We start from the raw sequence: 14,473 nt of genomic DNA, 5'->3' as shown, positions 1-14,473 counted from the left end.
GGGGGGGGTTGGGGGGGGAAGAGGGAGGATGTCTCAGTAGAGTTTTTTTGTTTGAATGGGGACAACCTGTTAGGCCTGTCAGTGCATTGTTACTTTTATTGCAAGATTTTTAAAATGTCTTAGATTTATTTATTTTTCTGAAACTGAAGCACTTAGCGTAAAAGCGGCAGAAATATTATTGACTAGTTAGCATCTTGTATAATATCGGTGCTTCACTCTGGTTTTTATTTCATTGCGGACTTTGAGGGGAACTGTGATGTGGATCGTTCGAGGTTTCTTGGTGGTCTCAGAGTGACTACATTTCACACACATTCTTATTTTGAAGCCATGTGGTGGCCTTACCACAGGAACTCTGCATGAAAGGAGTTTTGACAGTGCGTTTTCCATCCTGGCTTGGCATTTCTTTTTCACACTATGCAGCAGAACATGTCTCTGACACTGCAGTATGATATTGTCTATTTTATTTTTTTTTTAAATATTTACATTTTCTCCAGGGAAGACAATAAAAAAAAATAATATTTGACAAGCCATCATTTACTCGTCAAATATTAGAAGCACCAGTGATATTTTTATGTTGTTTTTCCCACCTGTGTTTTACTGCATTATGAAATATTGAGCAGCCTATGGGTATTAGTTGTTTATAGCACAATTTGCGGCCTTATATTGGTTAGTAAACAAATGTCAAAGTAATGCTTTTTTTTTGCCATAAATTTAGTGCTGCATATGCACAACTTGTGATGTTTACGTGTATGGCTGTGTGTTTGTCTGGATATGGAGCACACAATGCTGGGCCAACATTGTTCAGTTGTGCTGACCACAGGCAGGAGTCGGTTGTTAAGCAAGCATGTCTAATTTACATGGCTGCTGTCTTGGTGTGCAACAAGCCCAGCTCTGTTTCATTGTTTTGACTGCAGTCCCTTATGCAGCACACATGGACATTTCCCCCCTTTTGCCTGCTGTCAACCCATATGACCTTCACTGAGGTGGAGGTCATATCCATGATGCTGAAGCTTCAGATGTCAGCCATGTGATTTCTTTTTTTTAATGATGTGATCAAGGATGGCTAAGAAAACATAAAGAGGCTCTAGGAGAAATGCAGTTCTGTGCATATTTGTGCACATGTTTGCCTCAAATAAATTCCTTATGAATTTATTTTATTTAGTTTTGCTTTTTTTTCACACTTTAAAGTTTCAGATCATCAAACACATTGTTTTTATCAGACAAAAATGACCAAAATAAATTCTGGTTCGAGTGTTTACAGTAACTGGTAATACATTTCTTACCTCAGTGCAGGAGACCTAGAACTGTATTAATTCTTCCATGTTGATCATAAATGGTCTGCAGATCATGCCATCAACACTTGATTTAAATTCAGACTTTGGCTAGGCCAGTTCAAAACCTGCTCCTTTTTTTTTGTCTTTGCAATTTGGACTTACCGATGCGTATAAGCCTCAAGGTCAAGAACTGATGGTCAGACATTATTTTGTGTCAGAACGTAAAATTTTTGATAGTACCATTATGGCAAAGTCTTTAATTTTAGCTTCATCAGAACACAGCACATGTCTCCAAAAACTAAGGTCTTTGACCCTGAGTGCATTTGTAAACTGTCATTTTCTAATCTTTTTGGAGTAATCTTTGTCCTTGCTTAGTGGCCTTTCAGCCCATGATGGCAGAGAACTAATTTCAAGGCATACAATGGGACCATCTACCAGTTTCAAACAAGGTCTTTTCTGGGTGGTCTAGAATTGATATAACCCTTTCACATAAAAAGGACATTCATCTCTGGGACACAGAATTTCCTTCCTTACTGAATAGTACAGCTGGACATTCCCATGCAACATACCTTGTTGTCTGAACTGGTAAACTTGACACCGTCAGAAATCTGGAAATTCTACTTAAGCATGAATTAGAGGCCCTCAGTTTTCTTCCTGATATCTTTCTTGCTGTTTTTTGTTACCTTAATTTACAAAACTTAAAAAGCCATGGTGAAATCCTCTGGGCTTTCCAAATGCTCTGAAAAGCACGGCAATCATATTTTAAGTCAATTCAATTAGATAATTTTAGTAATCCCAACCTGTCCTAAAACAATGAATGTTTAATCAGTTTTATTATCTAACAGTAAGAAAAACAGGCCATGTTTCTTTGCACTGTATGCAAACATCTGGTTTTCAGGCGTGTATTCCTTCGGGTCAGTGGAAACTTGGTCATCCCTCTGAAACTTGGTCATCCCTCTGAATGTGTCACTGGAAACACGATGTCTGGATTTCCCATCTGGATCTCTTTTTTTATTGGATAACATGGAGATCTTGAATGGATGGATAAGTGATTAACATTTGTGATTATGCTCTCCGAATAAATGTTGTCTTTAATTATATGAACCTTTGCCCATTTGAATCTGGTTCCCTCGTCTTTAGGAACATATTTGTCTCTCGAACAGTTGACCAGTAAAACTTAAGCGTTCATAGGATTTTTTTTATATCAGAACATTGATGCTACTTAGTTGTCGCTAATGTGTTTTCTTTACCACTTTACATATTTCATGTGTTTAAGCAAGACTAGTAAGAAGACCATGGGAGGCCGCAGGAAGAAATTTTGTAAAAATACCCAGAAGTGGGTGATTTCTGTCGCCTACGTCAGACCACAGAGAGAAATCAGTGCGTTTAAGAGCCTCTTTGTCACCTTGATGAGCCAGCAGACAAGCAGCTGACAGTCTCTGACTGGAAAAGTGTTTGCCACTTTTGGACTAATAACATATTGTTTGCTTAGTCTTGCCATCGGCGTCTTATCACGTCCGTCCTGTCCTCTCTCTGTCCTGATGATTGTGTCTTTTTTTTTTTTTTTTTATCAGATGACAATGTCCCTGCAGGAGCTGGTTGCACCTGAAGCTGTAACGGTAAGGAGGTCAGCTTTTAAACGATGAAAAAACACTTTTCCACATGTGGTTAATAATAAAAACAAAAAAGAAAGGGAAAAAAAAAACTCACAGCCTGCTTCTTAGTTGTTGCTATGGCAATGCATTGTTGCTCGTTAGCACTTCTGAGTCTTGTGTGGTAACTATGTGCAGACCAGATTTAGATGCCTTTGCTTGTTCCAATGTTGTTCCCACATTTTTACAATGTGTTTAATATTTGCCTGCGTTTAGTTGCAGCCCAATGTTGGCCGATTCAAATACAACTTTCCTTGTATTTCTCATACTATGTAGGTGCCTGTGCTGGAGATTGACAGAAACACAGCTGACAAGGTGATGTTTGTCTTTTAGATTTAACCTGCAAATGATGAAAACGATCATGAATCTGCTAAAATGCTTAGTGCCGCACAATAATATTGAGCTTTATCAGACTTTCTCACTTGAGCTGACAAGCTTCAATGTATATGTTAGGATGTAATGTGACTGTCCATAACAAAGTAATGCTAATTATGTGAAAGAAAAAGGATAGTATATGGTTTAACATTTTTTTTTCGTAGATAAAAATCAGAAATTATAGCATGCTTTTGTATTAAACCTTTCCAACTCAATACTCGGTAGAGCCACGTTTCGCTGCATTTACAGCTGCTTGTCTGTTTGACCAGGTCTCTGTTAGCTTTTGAAGCATGGTGTACATTCTTCTTTGCAAACCAGTTCAAATTCATTCAGGTTGGACGGAGAGTGTCTGAGAACGTTCCACTGCTGTGTCTTGCCACAGATTCTAAGTTGGATTTAGGTCTGGACTTTGACTGGGACATTCTCATAGATTGATATATTTTAACCAAGATCATTGCAGTAAGAAACATACTGCAGTGGTCTTGTTGAGGTTGTATGTTTAGGGTTTGTTGTCCTGTTAAATGTGGGCCTCTATCCCAGTTTCAAGCCCTTTCTAGCCTTTAACAAATTTTCAGTATTTAGCTCCACCAGTCTTTCCATCAACTCTGGGCAGTTTCTCTGTCCGTATGGAAGCAAAGTATCCCCCATGCATGATTCTGGTATCAACGTGGGTGTTGTGTTTAGGATGATGTCCAATGTTTCCCACCACACACAGCATCATTTTGTATGCCAAAAAGTTATGGGTTTCCCCCTCACCCCTCAATTGTTTTCTTCTTTTCACTATTCAATAAAGGCCTAATTTATGGACTGAGCTACTCCTAGTTGCCTGTCAACAGATTCTTTCACCAGAGCTGTGGATCTCAGGCCTCTTGGCTGCTTCTCTGATTTAATGCTCTCTTCGCCCTAAGTGTCAGTGTAGGTGAAAGGCTTAGGTCTTTACGGGTTTACAGTTGTCCCATTCTGTTTTCATTTTCAGATGATTTATTGGACAAATATTTTTTTCAGATTTTCAAAGTTTTGGATACTGGATTATAACCTAATCCTGCTTTAATCCTCCACAATTTTCTTCCTGATATGTCTGCTGTGTTCCTGTGTTCTTGATTCTGTTTGTTCAATTATGTTCCCCAACAAAACTCTATGGATTTTATTTGCATGTATCAGAGAAGAGGATCCAAAATGCAAATGGACACCACACTTTAAATTTATTTGCAAAATTTTTTACTTTCACTTCCCTGTTATGGAATGGTATGTGTTCATCATAAAACCCCAAAGACAGTATGTAGTAGTATGAATTTATTAGTATGTCCGTACATCTGTTGACAGAAGCTGACTGTGGTTACATTGCAGTGTCTTGCTTTGTCCACCAGGTGGTGGAGCATCACGTTGGCTCTGGCAGGCAGCCTGTGGTCAGTCCCAAGTACTGTCCAGGAGCCAACAACAGTCCAGGTTACCGGTGTGAAACAGGACACTGCTGTGGAGAAACGGGCTGCTGTACCTATTACTATGAACTCTGGTGTAAGTCAGTTGACAACTTTTAAATTAAGATGAAATGTTCCGATTAAATGAGTACAGGTGATGAAAAGGTATTATCAGGGACACTTTTGTAACTTTTTGCAACCTTTATTTGACACATTATATATATTATTTTTACCTGAACACTACATTTTTAAAGCAGACTTGAGGAAATTTAGACAATTTTAGAAACATCACAAAGAGTAGGGATCATGTATTCAGTATTTCAGGTCAGATATTTACAGTACAATTAAAAAAAAAAAAAAAAAAAAAAAAAAAAACTATTTGACCCTTACAGATATTTTTCGTTTTTGCTTTTTTTGTCACAATTTATGATCATAAGACTTTTTTTTTTGCATCAGACAAAAATAACCAAAAAAATAAAAAAATACAAAGAGCAGTTTCCAATGTGATAGACAGAGGAAAAAAAATATCAAAATCAGCCTACCACTGTGTGAAGATATAGCTGTTCTCTTGTAATTCACAAATTAACTGGGATTAATCACAGCTTTTGGTTCAATTTCACAAGCAACACCCAGGTCTGGTTACTGCCAGGCACATAGAATCAATAACTCAGTTAGAACGAACCAATCCGACAACATGAAGTAGACTCAAAAACCTCAAAAAGCAACACATCTTCTGATTTAAAAAAATAAATACAAATCACTGACATGGTAACAAAGCCTTTTCTAAAATAATACTCAAGAGTTACAGAAATACTCTGCAGTCTGATGAGACAAAAGTAAAACGTGTGGGTCTTATTACATTCAGTTTAAAACTTACACAGCATTCAGCATCATCTATCAGACAAGGTCTTGGTAGTGTGATGGTTTTTGGCTACTGGGGTATTTCTGCTTAAATCCACTTTACCTTGACAGCTAAACTCTGGCCATTAATACACAGGACAATGATCTAAGTACACCAGCAATTTCACCTCTAAATGCCTCAGTGAAGATTTTCTTGAGTAGCCTTTAAAGTTTCAGTCCTGGAAGAAGAACTTAATCCTTTAACATTTCACCAAAATTGATGACGCATCATCAGACCTCACAGAGCACACAAATTATTGGGTTTATGAGAAAATAACTTTTTCAGAGTAATGTTGAACCTCAGGGGTCTTGTTTATGTTTCGTACTACTAACCACTTATGATCACTGGGACACGTGATGCCAAAACACATTGATCCTGCCTTTTGGCCTCCGGTGACTGATTGACGAACATGCTGGATGTCGTTGTTTATTTACAGAGCTGTCTTGCTTCCCACAGGGTTTTGGCTGCTGTGGACGGTCCTGATCCTCTTCAGCTGTTTCTGTGCTTACCGGCACCGCCGAGCCAAGCTGAGAATCCAGCAGCAGCAAAGGCAAAGGGAAATCAACCTAATCGCTTATAACGGAGCCTGTAACTACCCATCTTCGATGTTGGACCTCAGTATGTTGAATTTATTCTGAAGTCATTCTGAGCGGCTTTAAATGTGATTCATTTGACTAAATCGGCCATTTCTTTGACTTGAGAAGCTCCAGATTAGATTGATTAGTTAAAAGAAAAGAAAAAAAAATGTTCACAGTGACAACAACAATAAAATGTTCCATTTGGCCACAACATTCTATACTTCAGATGGGAACTATTGAGAAGTTCTCATTGGTTCACCAAATAAGAACCAGCAGCAAGAACTCCCAAACAGGACTGCAAGGAAAGAATGATGCCTTTTTGTTTGCACAGCTCTGGGGAAGAGAACAAAGTTCCCTTTTCTTACAGAGTATGTGATAAATTATGTATTTTATCACAAATTTGAAGGTATTATACACCAACACAAAGTAGTGCATCATTGTGATTTCTTTTTTATTCAAGTGAAAATAGGAAGAGAGCAGAGCCAAACAGCCAGAGGATTGGTGGTTTAAATTAAATTGTTTTCACATGTTAGAATGGCTCAAAATCGTGAGTTAGAAACTGAGTTAGAGTCGTTGTGAAGAACTATGAGCAGAAAGCTTAGTCTCTAGAAATTCAACTCTTGTAGAAACAAACCCCAAAGGTTTTGCAGCTGTAATTGAAAGAACGTGAATAGAAAAAGTATTGAACTCGGGGGGTGCTGAATGCAAATGCACACCAATTTAGATTCATGCTTATGACCGTGTTGAACTCCAATTAATGATGTTTGAAACTCCAAAGCTAACTTGATTGGTGGAATTGTTATAGTTACTGTTTTATCCAATTTTTGCTTCCCTCAGAGCATCAGTGTATACCAATAAATTCAAAAATGTGATCAAATGTTGTTGCTGTGTACAGTTTAGTGATCAAATCAAATGTATTTATGTACTTGGTTTCCTGAAGAAGCCCAGTTAAAATTCAGAAGTTTTTTTTTAAAGTTGTAAATAGTTTATTTTCCCTTTTATTATTATCATAGTAAATACTATAAAATATCACATTCAGCAAGGTCCATATGACCCAGCCCTACTTTTAGAAAATTATTATGAAATATACTGAAGTTTGTGTTTCAACATTACAAAGTGCTTAAACATTTAAGTAACGCTTTAGTCAGTTGTAATTATGACAGCAACTGAGTGGCTGCTGGATGTAATTCTTCGAAGCTTATAGCAAAATAAAGCCTTTTACAGGACACAAAAATGACTTTGAAATTTTGCTGCAGGTTTCCTGACTTCCCTGAAGCTGCCCTCCTATGAGGAGGTGGCTGCCCAGCCCAGCACGCCTCCTCCTCCTTACAGCTCCATCTTCGCCCTCCAGGGAGGGACCACAGCGGGGCCCAGCTCTTCTTATCCCCATCACCACCACCACCGGCACCCCTGTCCTCCGTACCTGGGCCCCGGCACCAGTGGGCTGACCTCCTCCCAGAGCTCCGACAACTACACCAGCTGCTCCTGCGAGTCCTGCTCCCTCACCTCCCCGTCCAGCACCTCCTTCTCGGTCCAGGTGACCGACGAGACGTATGACAGCAGCCATGTGTCCACACCCAGCGAAGCTGGGGGCGACTACGCTGTCGTGCTGAGGTCATCGCCTTCCCCGTCTCAAGTTCCCCCGGACGTGATACCCGCCGCCACTCCTGACGTCATACCCGTGCAGCGACGCTCCTCTGCTGGCAGCGACAGACTCTCGCCTCCTTGTCCTCCGCTTTCCCTCCCTTTACACTCACAACTCTCACATCCCGCTCGCCTCCCTCTCTCCCCCCTCGTCCTGTTGTCTTCTGCTCCTCCCGGCCAAGTTCATTTTGTCGTGCCCTCCGACCCACCGGGGGCTGTGGAGGAGGCCTCACCCTCACCTTATGATGCAACGCCCTCTCCTTCCATAAAGGATCTGCACTCGCCGAACACAAGTAATAAAGAGGAGCCAAAACAAGACGGAGACGAAGAGGAGGAGGACGAAGAAGACGAGGAGGATCACTTCAGTCACAGACGGCTCACGGGCGACTCTGGCATCGAGGTGTGTCGCTGTCACGTGAGGAGAGGGGAAGACGAGCTGCAGAAAGGGCGCTTGGATGAGGGGAAGGAGGAAGGAGCGGTGCAGGAAGTCGGCGGAGATTCCCCCGGATCAAAGCTCGGCGTGAAATTGTCCGTGTTGGATCCGTGCGAGGAGGTTCCCTCCTCTTCCGCTGTCGTCTACAAGGCCGACGAGGCCGTCATCACCATGGAGTCCTCCTAACCCGACAGCTCGCACGAGGTGGCTCGGTAGGCAGGAGTTGGATGTTGATGCTTTACAGCATTTCTGTAGATCAGGACGAGCAGGTGAAGAGTTGGGCAGGTGAAGAACTGTCTTGCAGATCTTACTGTAATAGCTGAGAGGAGCGTAGGTGTGACTGGGATCTCTGATCACTTTGCAAACAAGGCACTCCCAGAAAAACTTGAAACCGAATATTTATATTGGATGAGAGAAATGCCTGGGTTTACGACAAAAATAAATAAATAAATAAAAGTGATTCAGTTATCGTAGCTGAAACCACTTAGCAGCAGCAATGGTTTTGCTGTTACCTGGCATGCACTGCATGCAAAACCCACAACAGAGGTACTCCGTCTCTCTTTCCTTTGTCTTTCAATCTATGATACAGTGTTGCCCTTGCAGGGACACTTTGACATGGAAACCCCACGTGTCCGGTTCTGGTTGGCTTTAGAGGCTCTTTAGGAGAAACGGGGAGTTTAAGATGTGAATAGTGATTTAAAAAAAAATAGATTAAGTCTATAGTAGTTAAGTTTTTTTAAGAAGGATTTGACTAGAGATTTGGACTTTTGTCTAGAGATCCACCAATCAGTTTGACAGTCTTCCCTTGATCTACTTTGATTAGTGAAATCAAATAAAGAAAAAAATATATATTTTTCCTGTTCTAACAACTCCCAACCTTTTTGGCCTGTAAGCTGCTTTTTGAATTCTCTTGCATACAGATACAGCCACAGATTAGGGTATTATATTGTAATTCTTTCATTGTTTTTCTTGTATTTTTAAGCTTCTACCTCTATGAAGAACATGAAGATTGTTTTATTCTATGTTTAATCGGCCGTGGCCGATTCCGAAATGTAGATCTACGATGACGTAGAATCAGTCAAAAATTGAAATCGGAAAACTTTAATTGGGTATGTGCTAGAAAAAGCTGTATCTTTAATGTTTTTATTTTTACATTGTGAGCAGCTGTGCGCGAAGTCAGACATTTGAAATTCAGTTGTTTTTGGTCATTGAACAACTTTCGACTGTTTTAGATTTAATACAGCAAAAATACTAGGATCCACTGCCTTACACACATACCACTGTTCATTTCATGTATTAAAGTACAAAGCACATCGTTAAGCCTGTTAAAACACTAAGAAAAATATTAAGGTTGACTCTAGGCGTGAATCATCGAGGCCCGCTGCTTCAAAATAAACCTGGATAGTGAGTGCTACGTGTTCTTAACTTTCTTTCTACAAAGTTGGATTGGCAAATACTGAACACAGACGTGCTAAAAATAAAAGGTTTCACCAGCATGCATCCCGTTTGCTTGTACAAGAAGCCAGAAAGCAGCTGTGTTTTAAAGCTTTCACATCTTTACAGTGGTATTATTGTGGTTCCACTTTGTCGTTCCAGACTGTTAGGTGTGCATACTGTAATTACCAAGTGTTTAACTTTGGACTGAAAGTGTCTTGGCGTGTTTCCAGTGAACCGTTGCTCTTTTTGAAAGGCGACCTGAGCCTGTCTCCTCCATGAAACCGACTGTTGAGTTTTTATAACGCTAACATTTTAAAATCAACTTTTGTCAACTGATGATGAATGTAGAAAGGTTATGCATTCTGACAAGCAAGCTGCACGGAGGGCTGCGTCGCGACAGACAACTGGGACTGGTTCTTTGTCTATTTTGTAATGTTGAATATTAGAACTGAACTGAAATGAAATGATTTTTTTTTTCTATTTCCTGACCTTTGCCTCATTTGGTTGATGTTTCTAAAGATAATGAGCTGAACACAGCACATGATTTCTACCTGTAAAGTAAAGCGTTTCCTCATCTGCCTCACTGTTGCTAGGTAGACCAGTATGTGGCTACGGATTGGTCATAAAATTTGAAACAGAATTTCAAGTTTGATCTTGAACTTTGAAAAACTTTGAAAAAATAAAATTGAAAACCTACATTTTGAAAGTGAGGAAAAAGAAAACTACACGTAAAAAGTTAAAACTCACAATATTAAAAGAAGCTACATTTAAGCAGGAGGAAACTTCAATTTTGATTTAAAATACTCGTTTTGTTTTGACATTCAAGACTTTCTTCATGTCTGTGCTTTTCAAACAGTTTCTTGAAACATACAAATAGTCTACCCCTGATTTATCGTCAGTACGGATTGTTCGAGTTTGAGACAAGAAGTTGTTTCAATTCAATCTTTCTGTGTATTTGTTCTGCTTTAATGGAGTAATTGACTTTGTAGTTCACTGACGAAAGGCCTCTTGACTGTGTCTACATTGAAAAGCTGACTTGACTGTCGGTTAAAATTTGATCTTTTTTCATGTAAAGCTTCATGAGCTGAAAAGGGATTTTTTTTTCAAACTGTGTACAATGTGTGGTTTGTGACTGTTCGTCCTCTGGACTTGTAGAAGTGATTTGATCTTAGCTGATCAAAGTATTTTGTGCCTATAGATGAATACAGATACTCAATGAGCCATTCTGCAATTTCTACATGCTTTCATTAGATTGTGATTAGCTCTACTTTGACAGATGTTTTTTAAAGTGCTGAAAATTTCTTTATTTTGTGAGACTTAAAAAGATGAACTGTATTTAGCAATAGTACTTGCACTTTTTCCTTTTTCTATTCCATGCTGATTGATAGGACATAAACTGTTATAAACATTTACCTCTTAAAAAAAAAAAAAAAAGAGAGATGTGTGAGCCATGCTGGTTGGAGACTTTCTGTTCTTTGGCTTGAGGTTCCTCCCAAATGCAAAGTGAGATTATGAGGTCTTACCTTTGATTACCTTATATTTTTATTTACAGGTCTAAACAGCATTAAGTTTGAGATAAAATAAAAGCTATTTATAAATAAAACCTATTTATCAGCAATATTATGTATGGCCTTCAAAACAATGGTCATCTTATTAAAGATGTGTAAAAAGCCTTTGGAAGAGAAACACCCGACTGCATCACACTTTCTCTGCCGTCAAGAGTGGACATAAGGACCTTTTTCACATATCCACCATTTTTCATGTCTTCATGTCAAAGCACAAGGTTCCATTTAAAATGTCGGCATAGTACACATATGGTGGCAGGACAGAAACTATTTGTTCTCAAATTCTTCTTCTTCTTCAAAAAAAACAAACATTTGGGATGTCAATAGTTCTAATGGTTACATAGAGACTTTGTGGTGGGGCATTTAAACAAAAATAGTTTCTCTTGTCTTTTCCAGAAAAATGATTCTTGGCATTATGGGATATTTATATCCTGGGGAAATTTGAAGTAGTGAATTTCTGAATAAAATGTCTTTAATGCTGATCAAAAAGTGAAGAATAGCTTATTTTCAAAAATGCTTGATGCACATTTATTCCTCATGACTTGTTTTTCTGTGATTAATCTTGTAAATCTTGATTAATCACACGCGCACACACATAAATATGTTTGTGTGTAATATTACTGTAAGTAATGCAGTAATACTGTACTGTAAAGGTTGTAATATTACTGATTTCTTAGTGTTTAATTACTACTCCTGTAATAAAATATCACTTCTTTTTAAGGCTTTTTACACATATTTACTAGTGACACCCACAATATTGGAGGCTGCTTTAAACTTGCATGTTTGCTTTTCAGTAACTAAAAGATTACATGAATGAACAAAAAATGCAAAGTATGATTGTGCATTTTCTTTTATTATCCTTTTTTTGTCAGAAAACATCTGTTATGGGTGTTTCTTTTTTCCTAAAGGCCTTCTCTTTATTTTGTTTGAAAGCTGTTTGACAGTCCTAAATTTGGTAATTTGTTTGTGTGTTTTCATTTCCTACAATATAAAGCAAAACAAAAACAATTAATTTACAGATTTAGTTTTTTTTTTTTTTTTTTTTTTCAATATTTTTGCAGTTTTAACGAAGAAAAATATTTTTTTAATTTACCTGGACAATAAAATCAGAAGAAATCAGAAGAGGCCTTATAGAGTTCTGTAAAATACTAATAATTTGTAAAGAAAAGGCACAAACTGGACTCCCTAAGTCAAAGCCAAACTCCCTGAAGTTCACATCCTTTCTGCCTTTCCAGCAGCTACAAAAGCCCAGACTGTCAGCCAAGGCCTGATGCTAGACTGTTACCTTGCTTGAGTTTTGTCTGCAGAAGACTGTTTGCTCCTTCATCTGAAGCCGTTTTCTTCTTCCTCTGAACTCACGTTGTTGCAGCTGGATTACACCTAAACATCAGACTGTTTTCCTTTAACTCGTGCAGAAGTGAACCAGCAGGAAGTCTAACAGTATCTAAATGTGGCTGTTTGTGTAGTACTTCAGATTAATATTATTACTACATGTGATGTACTTTGAGGGTATCTTTGTGCAATTTTACCTGCAGCTCCTCAGCGTGTCGTACGCATGTGTGCGAGAGTTTTTGTGAGGCTGTGTTGTTAAAATTGTTGCTTATTGTAAGTATTTATGGTAGCCGTCATAATGTCCTTTGAGTAAAAATACTCAGTTTCATGTATACCAAGTTGTTTTTTTTTTATATCCTATTAGAAATTGTAGCTATTATGAATGGAGGTCATGTTTTTTTTATTGATTTTTGTCTGATATGCTTTTCGGTGTCCGGTTTTACTCCCATCAAATACATGTGATCAACAAAAATTGTTTTTGATAAAAATAAATAAATGAATTAATATGCTACAATCAATTCACATGTCTAGATTTTCTTTATTGTGTTACATTGCTTTAGTTGTTCCTTGTAGTGTAAATTCTGATGCATAGCACAATGTGCTAAAAAATCCCACTCATAGGAATTTGTCACTCTGAGTACAGATTCCTATACCACTTACCCAGAAAGCTCTTCACACATTTCTAGTTTACCATCAGTGTTGTAATTTGGCTTACAGCTGATTGTGTCGACCATCCCGACCTCCGACCTGCCATTCGCTACGACTCCTCAAACTCTTCCCACATATCTTTACATGGCAGCCAGGATCCTAAAAGTGTGTTCCAAAAAACTTTTAATCACTTTATAAATAATTGTGGATGATCTTATTGTGTTTTCATAAATTGAAAACGTGCTTATAATGCAGCAACTGATATGTTACATCCAGGTAAGAACTGCTCCACTGTTAGGTTGGCTGCACATTTATCTAAAAACAAAAAAAAAAAAAAGAGTAAGAACTTAAATCAACTTATGGCGTAGAAGTTGCTCACAGTATCCCTATGACAAATAATAGGGACTTAGCACTGTCAATCACCCCAGTGCACATCCTGCTCACACTCTCCTCTTGTTCTTTGCTACACTGCAGTTTCAGCATAGCTTGCCATGAATACTCAGCCTTATTAGCATGAGCACTCATGCCACCACTGAAGGCATATAAACAGTTTTCCTGGAATGGTAAGTTGTTTCTCTGCCATTAGCACATTTGGCAGCATGTACTTAAGCATGACTGACAGCGCTAGGAAAAGTAAACAGTAGCCTAAATGTAACTAGATGCTACCCAACTCTGGTTCTAAGCATCATTCTATCTATATCTGTATTAAGCTAGATTTAGCTTGCAATAATAATTAAAAAAAAAGAATTATGTAGCAGCAACTAAAAGCTGTAGCTAAGAAGCTTTACATTTTATCACTAAAATAAACTAATTAATTGGACAAACATGGCCTCAGTAATTATTCAAGACCACATTAACTCCTGTTTTGCTTTTGCATTACGGTTCTGCTCTGTGATTGGTCGGGCCGGACCAGCACCCACCCCCTCCGCTGGCCACTCCCCATCCGTGTATTTTTCCACGTGACTCTTCTGCTGAACGCTCCTGTAAAGTTAAAAACAGACTTTGTTTATCTTGCAGGCCGTTTGCTGAAATCCAATCCGAGCAGCAAGCTAGCCCTACTTCCCCGACGACTTTATTTTTTCCGTCTTAGCCACTGACACTTCGCTCCTTCACTCCGTAGCATTTCGACACTCTATGTCATCTTTTTTTTTTTTTTTTTTTTTTACCCCCTTGGGGCCTTTTAATAAGGGACGGGCACACACGAAGAAAAAAAGAA

At 38.6% G+C, this 14,473-nt stretch overlaps 1 protein-coding gene across 2 annotated transcripts in view; it reads left to right on the top strand.

The window, feature by feature from the left end:
* The window catches only part of LOC106949616 (proline-, glutamic acid- and leucine-rich protein 1), a 22,630-nt gene extending 11,059 nt beyond the window's left edge, over window positions 1-11,571 (top strand). For both annotated transcript variants that reach the window (XM_015036001.1, XM_015036000.1), the window contains exons 3-7: window positions 2,849-2,893; window positions 3,203-3,241; window positions 4,669-4,816; window positions 6,077-6,238; window positions 7,455-11,571. In XM_015036001.1, coding sequence (XP_014891487.1) covers window positions 2,849-2,893; window positions 3,203-3,241; window positions 4,669-4,816; window positions 6,077-6,238; window positions 7,455-8,461 — 1,401 coding nt within the window. In that variant the 3' untranslated portion in view covers window positions 8,462-11,571. The remainder of the gene's footprint in view (window positions 1-2,848; window positions 2,894-3,202; window positions 3,242-4,668; window positions 4,817-6,076; window positions 6,239-7,454) is intronic.
* Window positions 11,572-14,473: the final 2,902 nt, after the last annotated feature.

The sequence above is a fragment of the Poecilia latipinna genome, unplaced genomic scaffold (genome assembly GCF_001443285.1).
Source record: "Poecilia latipinna isolate Pla-1442-1.1 unplaced genomic scaffold, P_latipinna-1.0 Scaffold353, whole genome shotgun sequence".
Lineage (NCBI taxonomy): Eukaryota > Metazoa > Chordata > Actinopteri > Cyprinodontiformes > Poeciliidae > Poecilia > Poecilia latipinna.
This window is presented reverse-complemented; position numbering and strand designations above follow the sequence as displayed.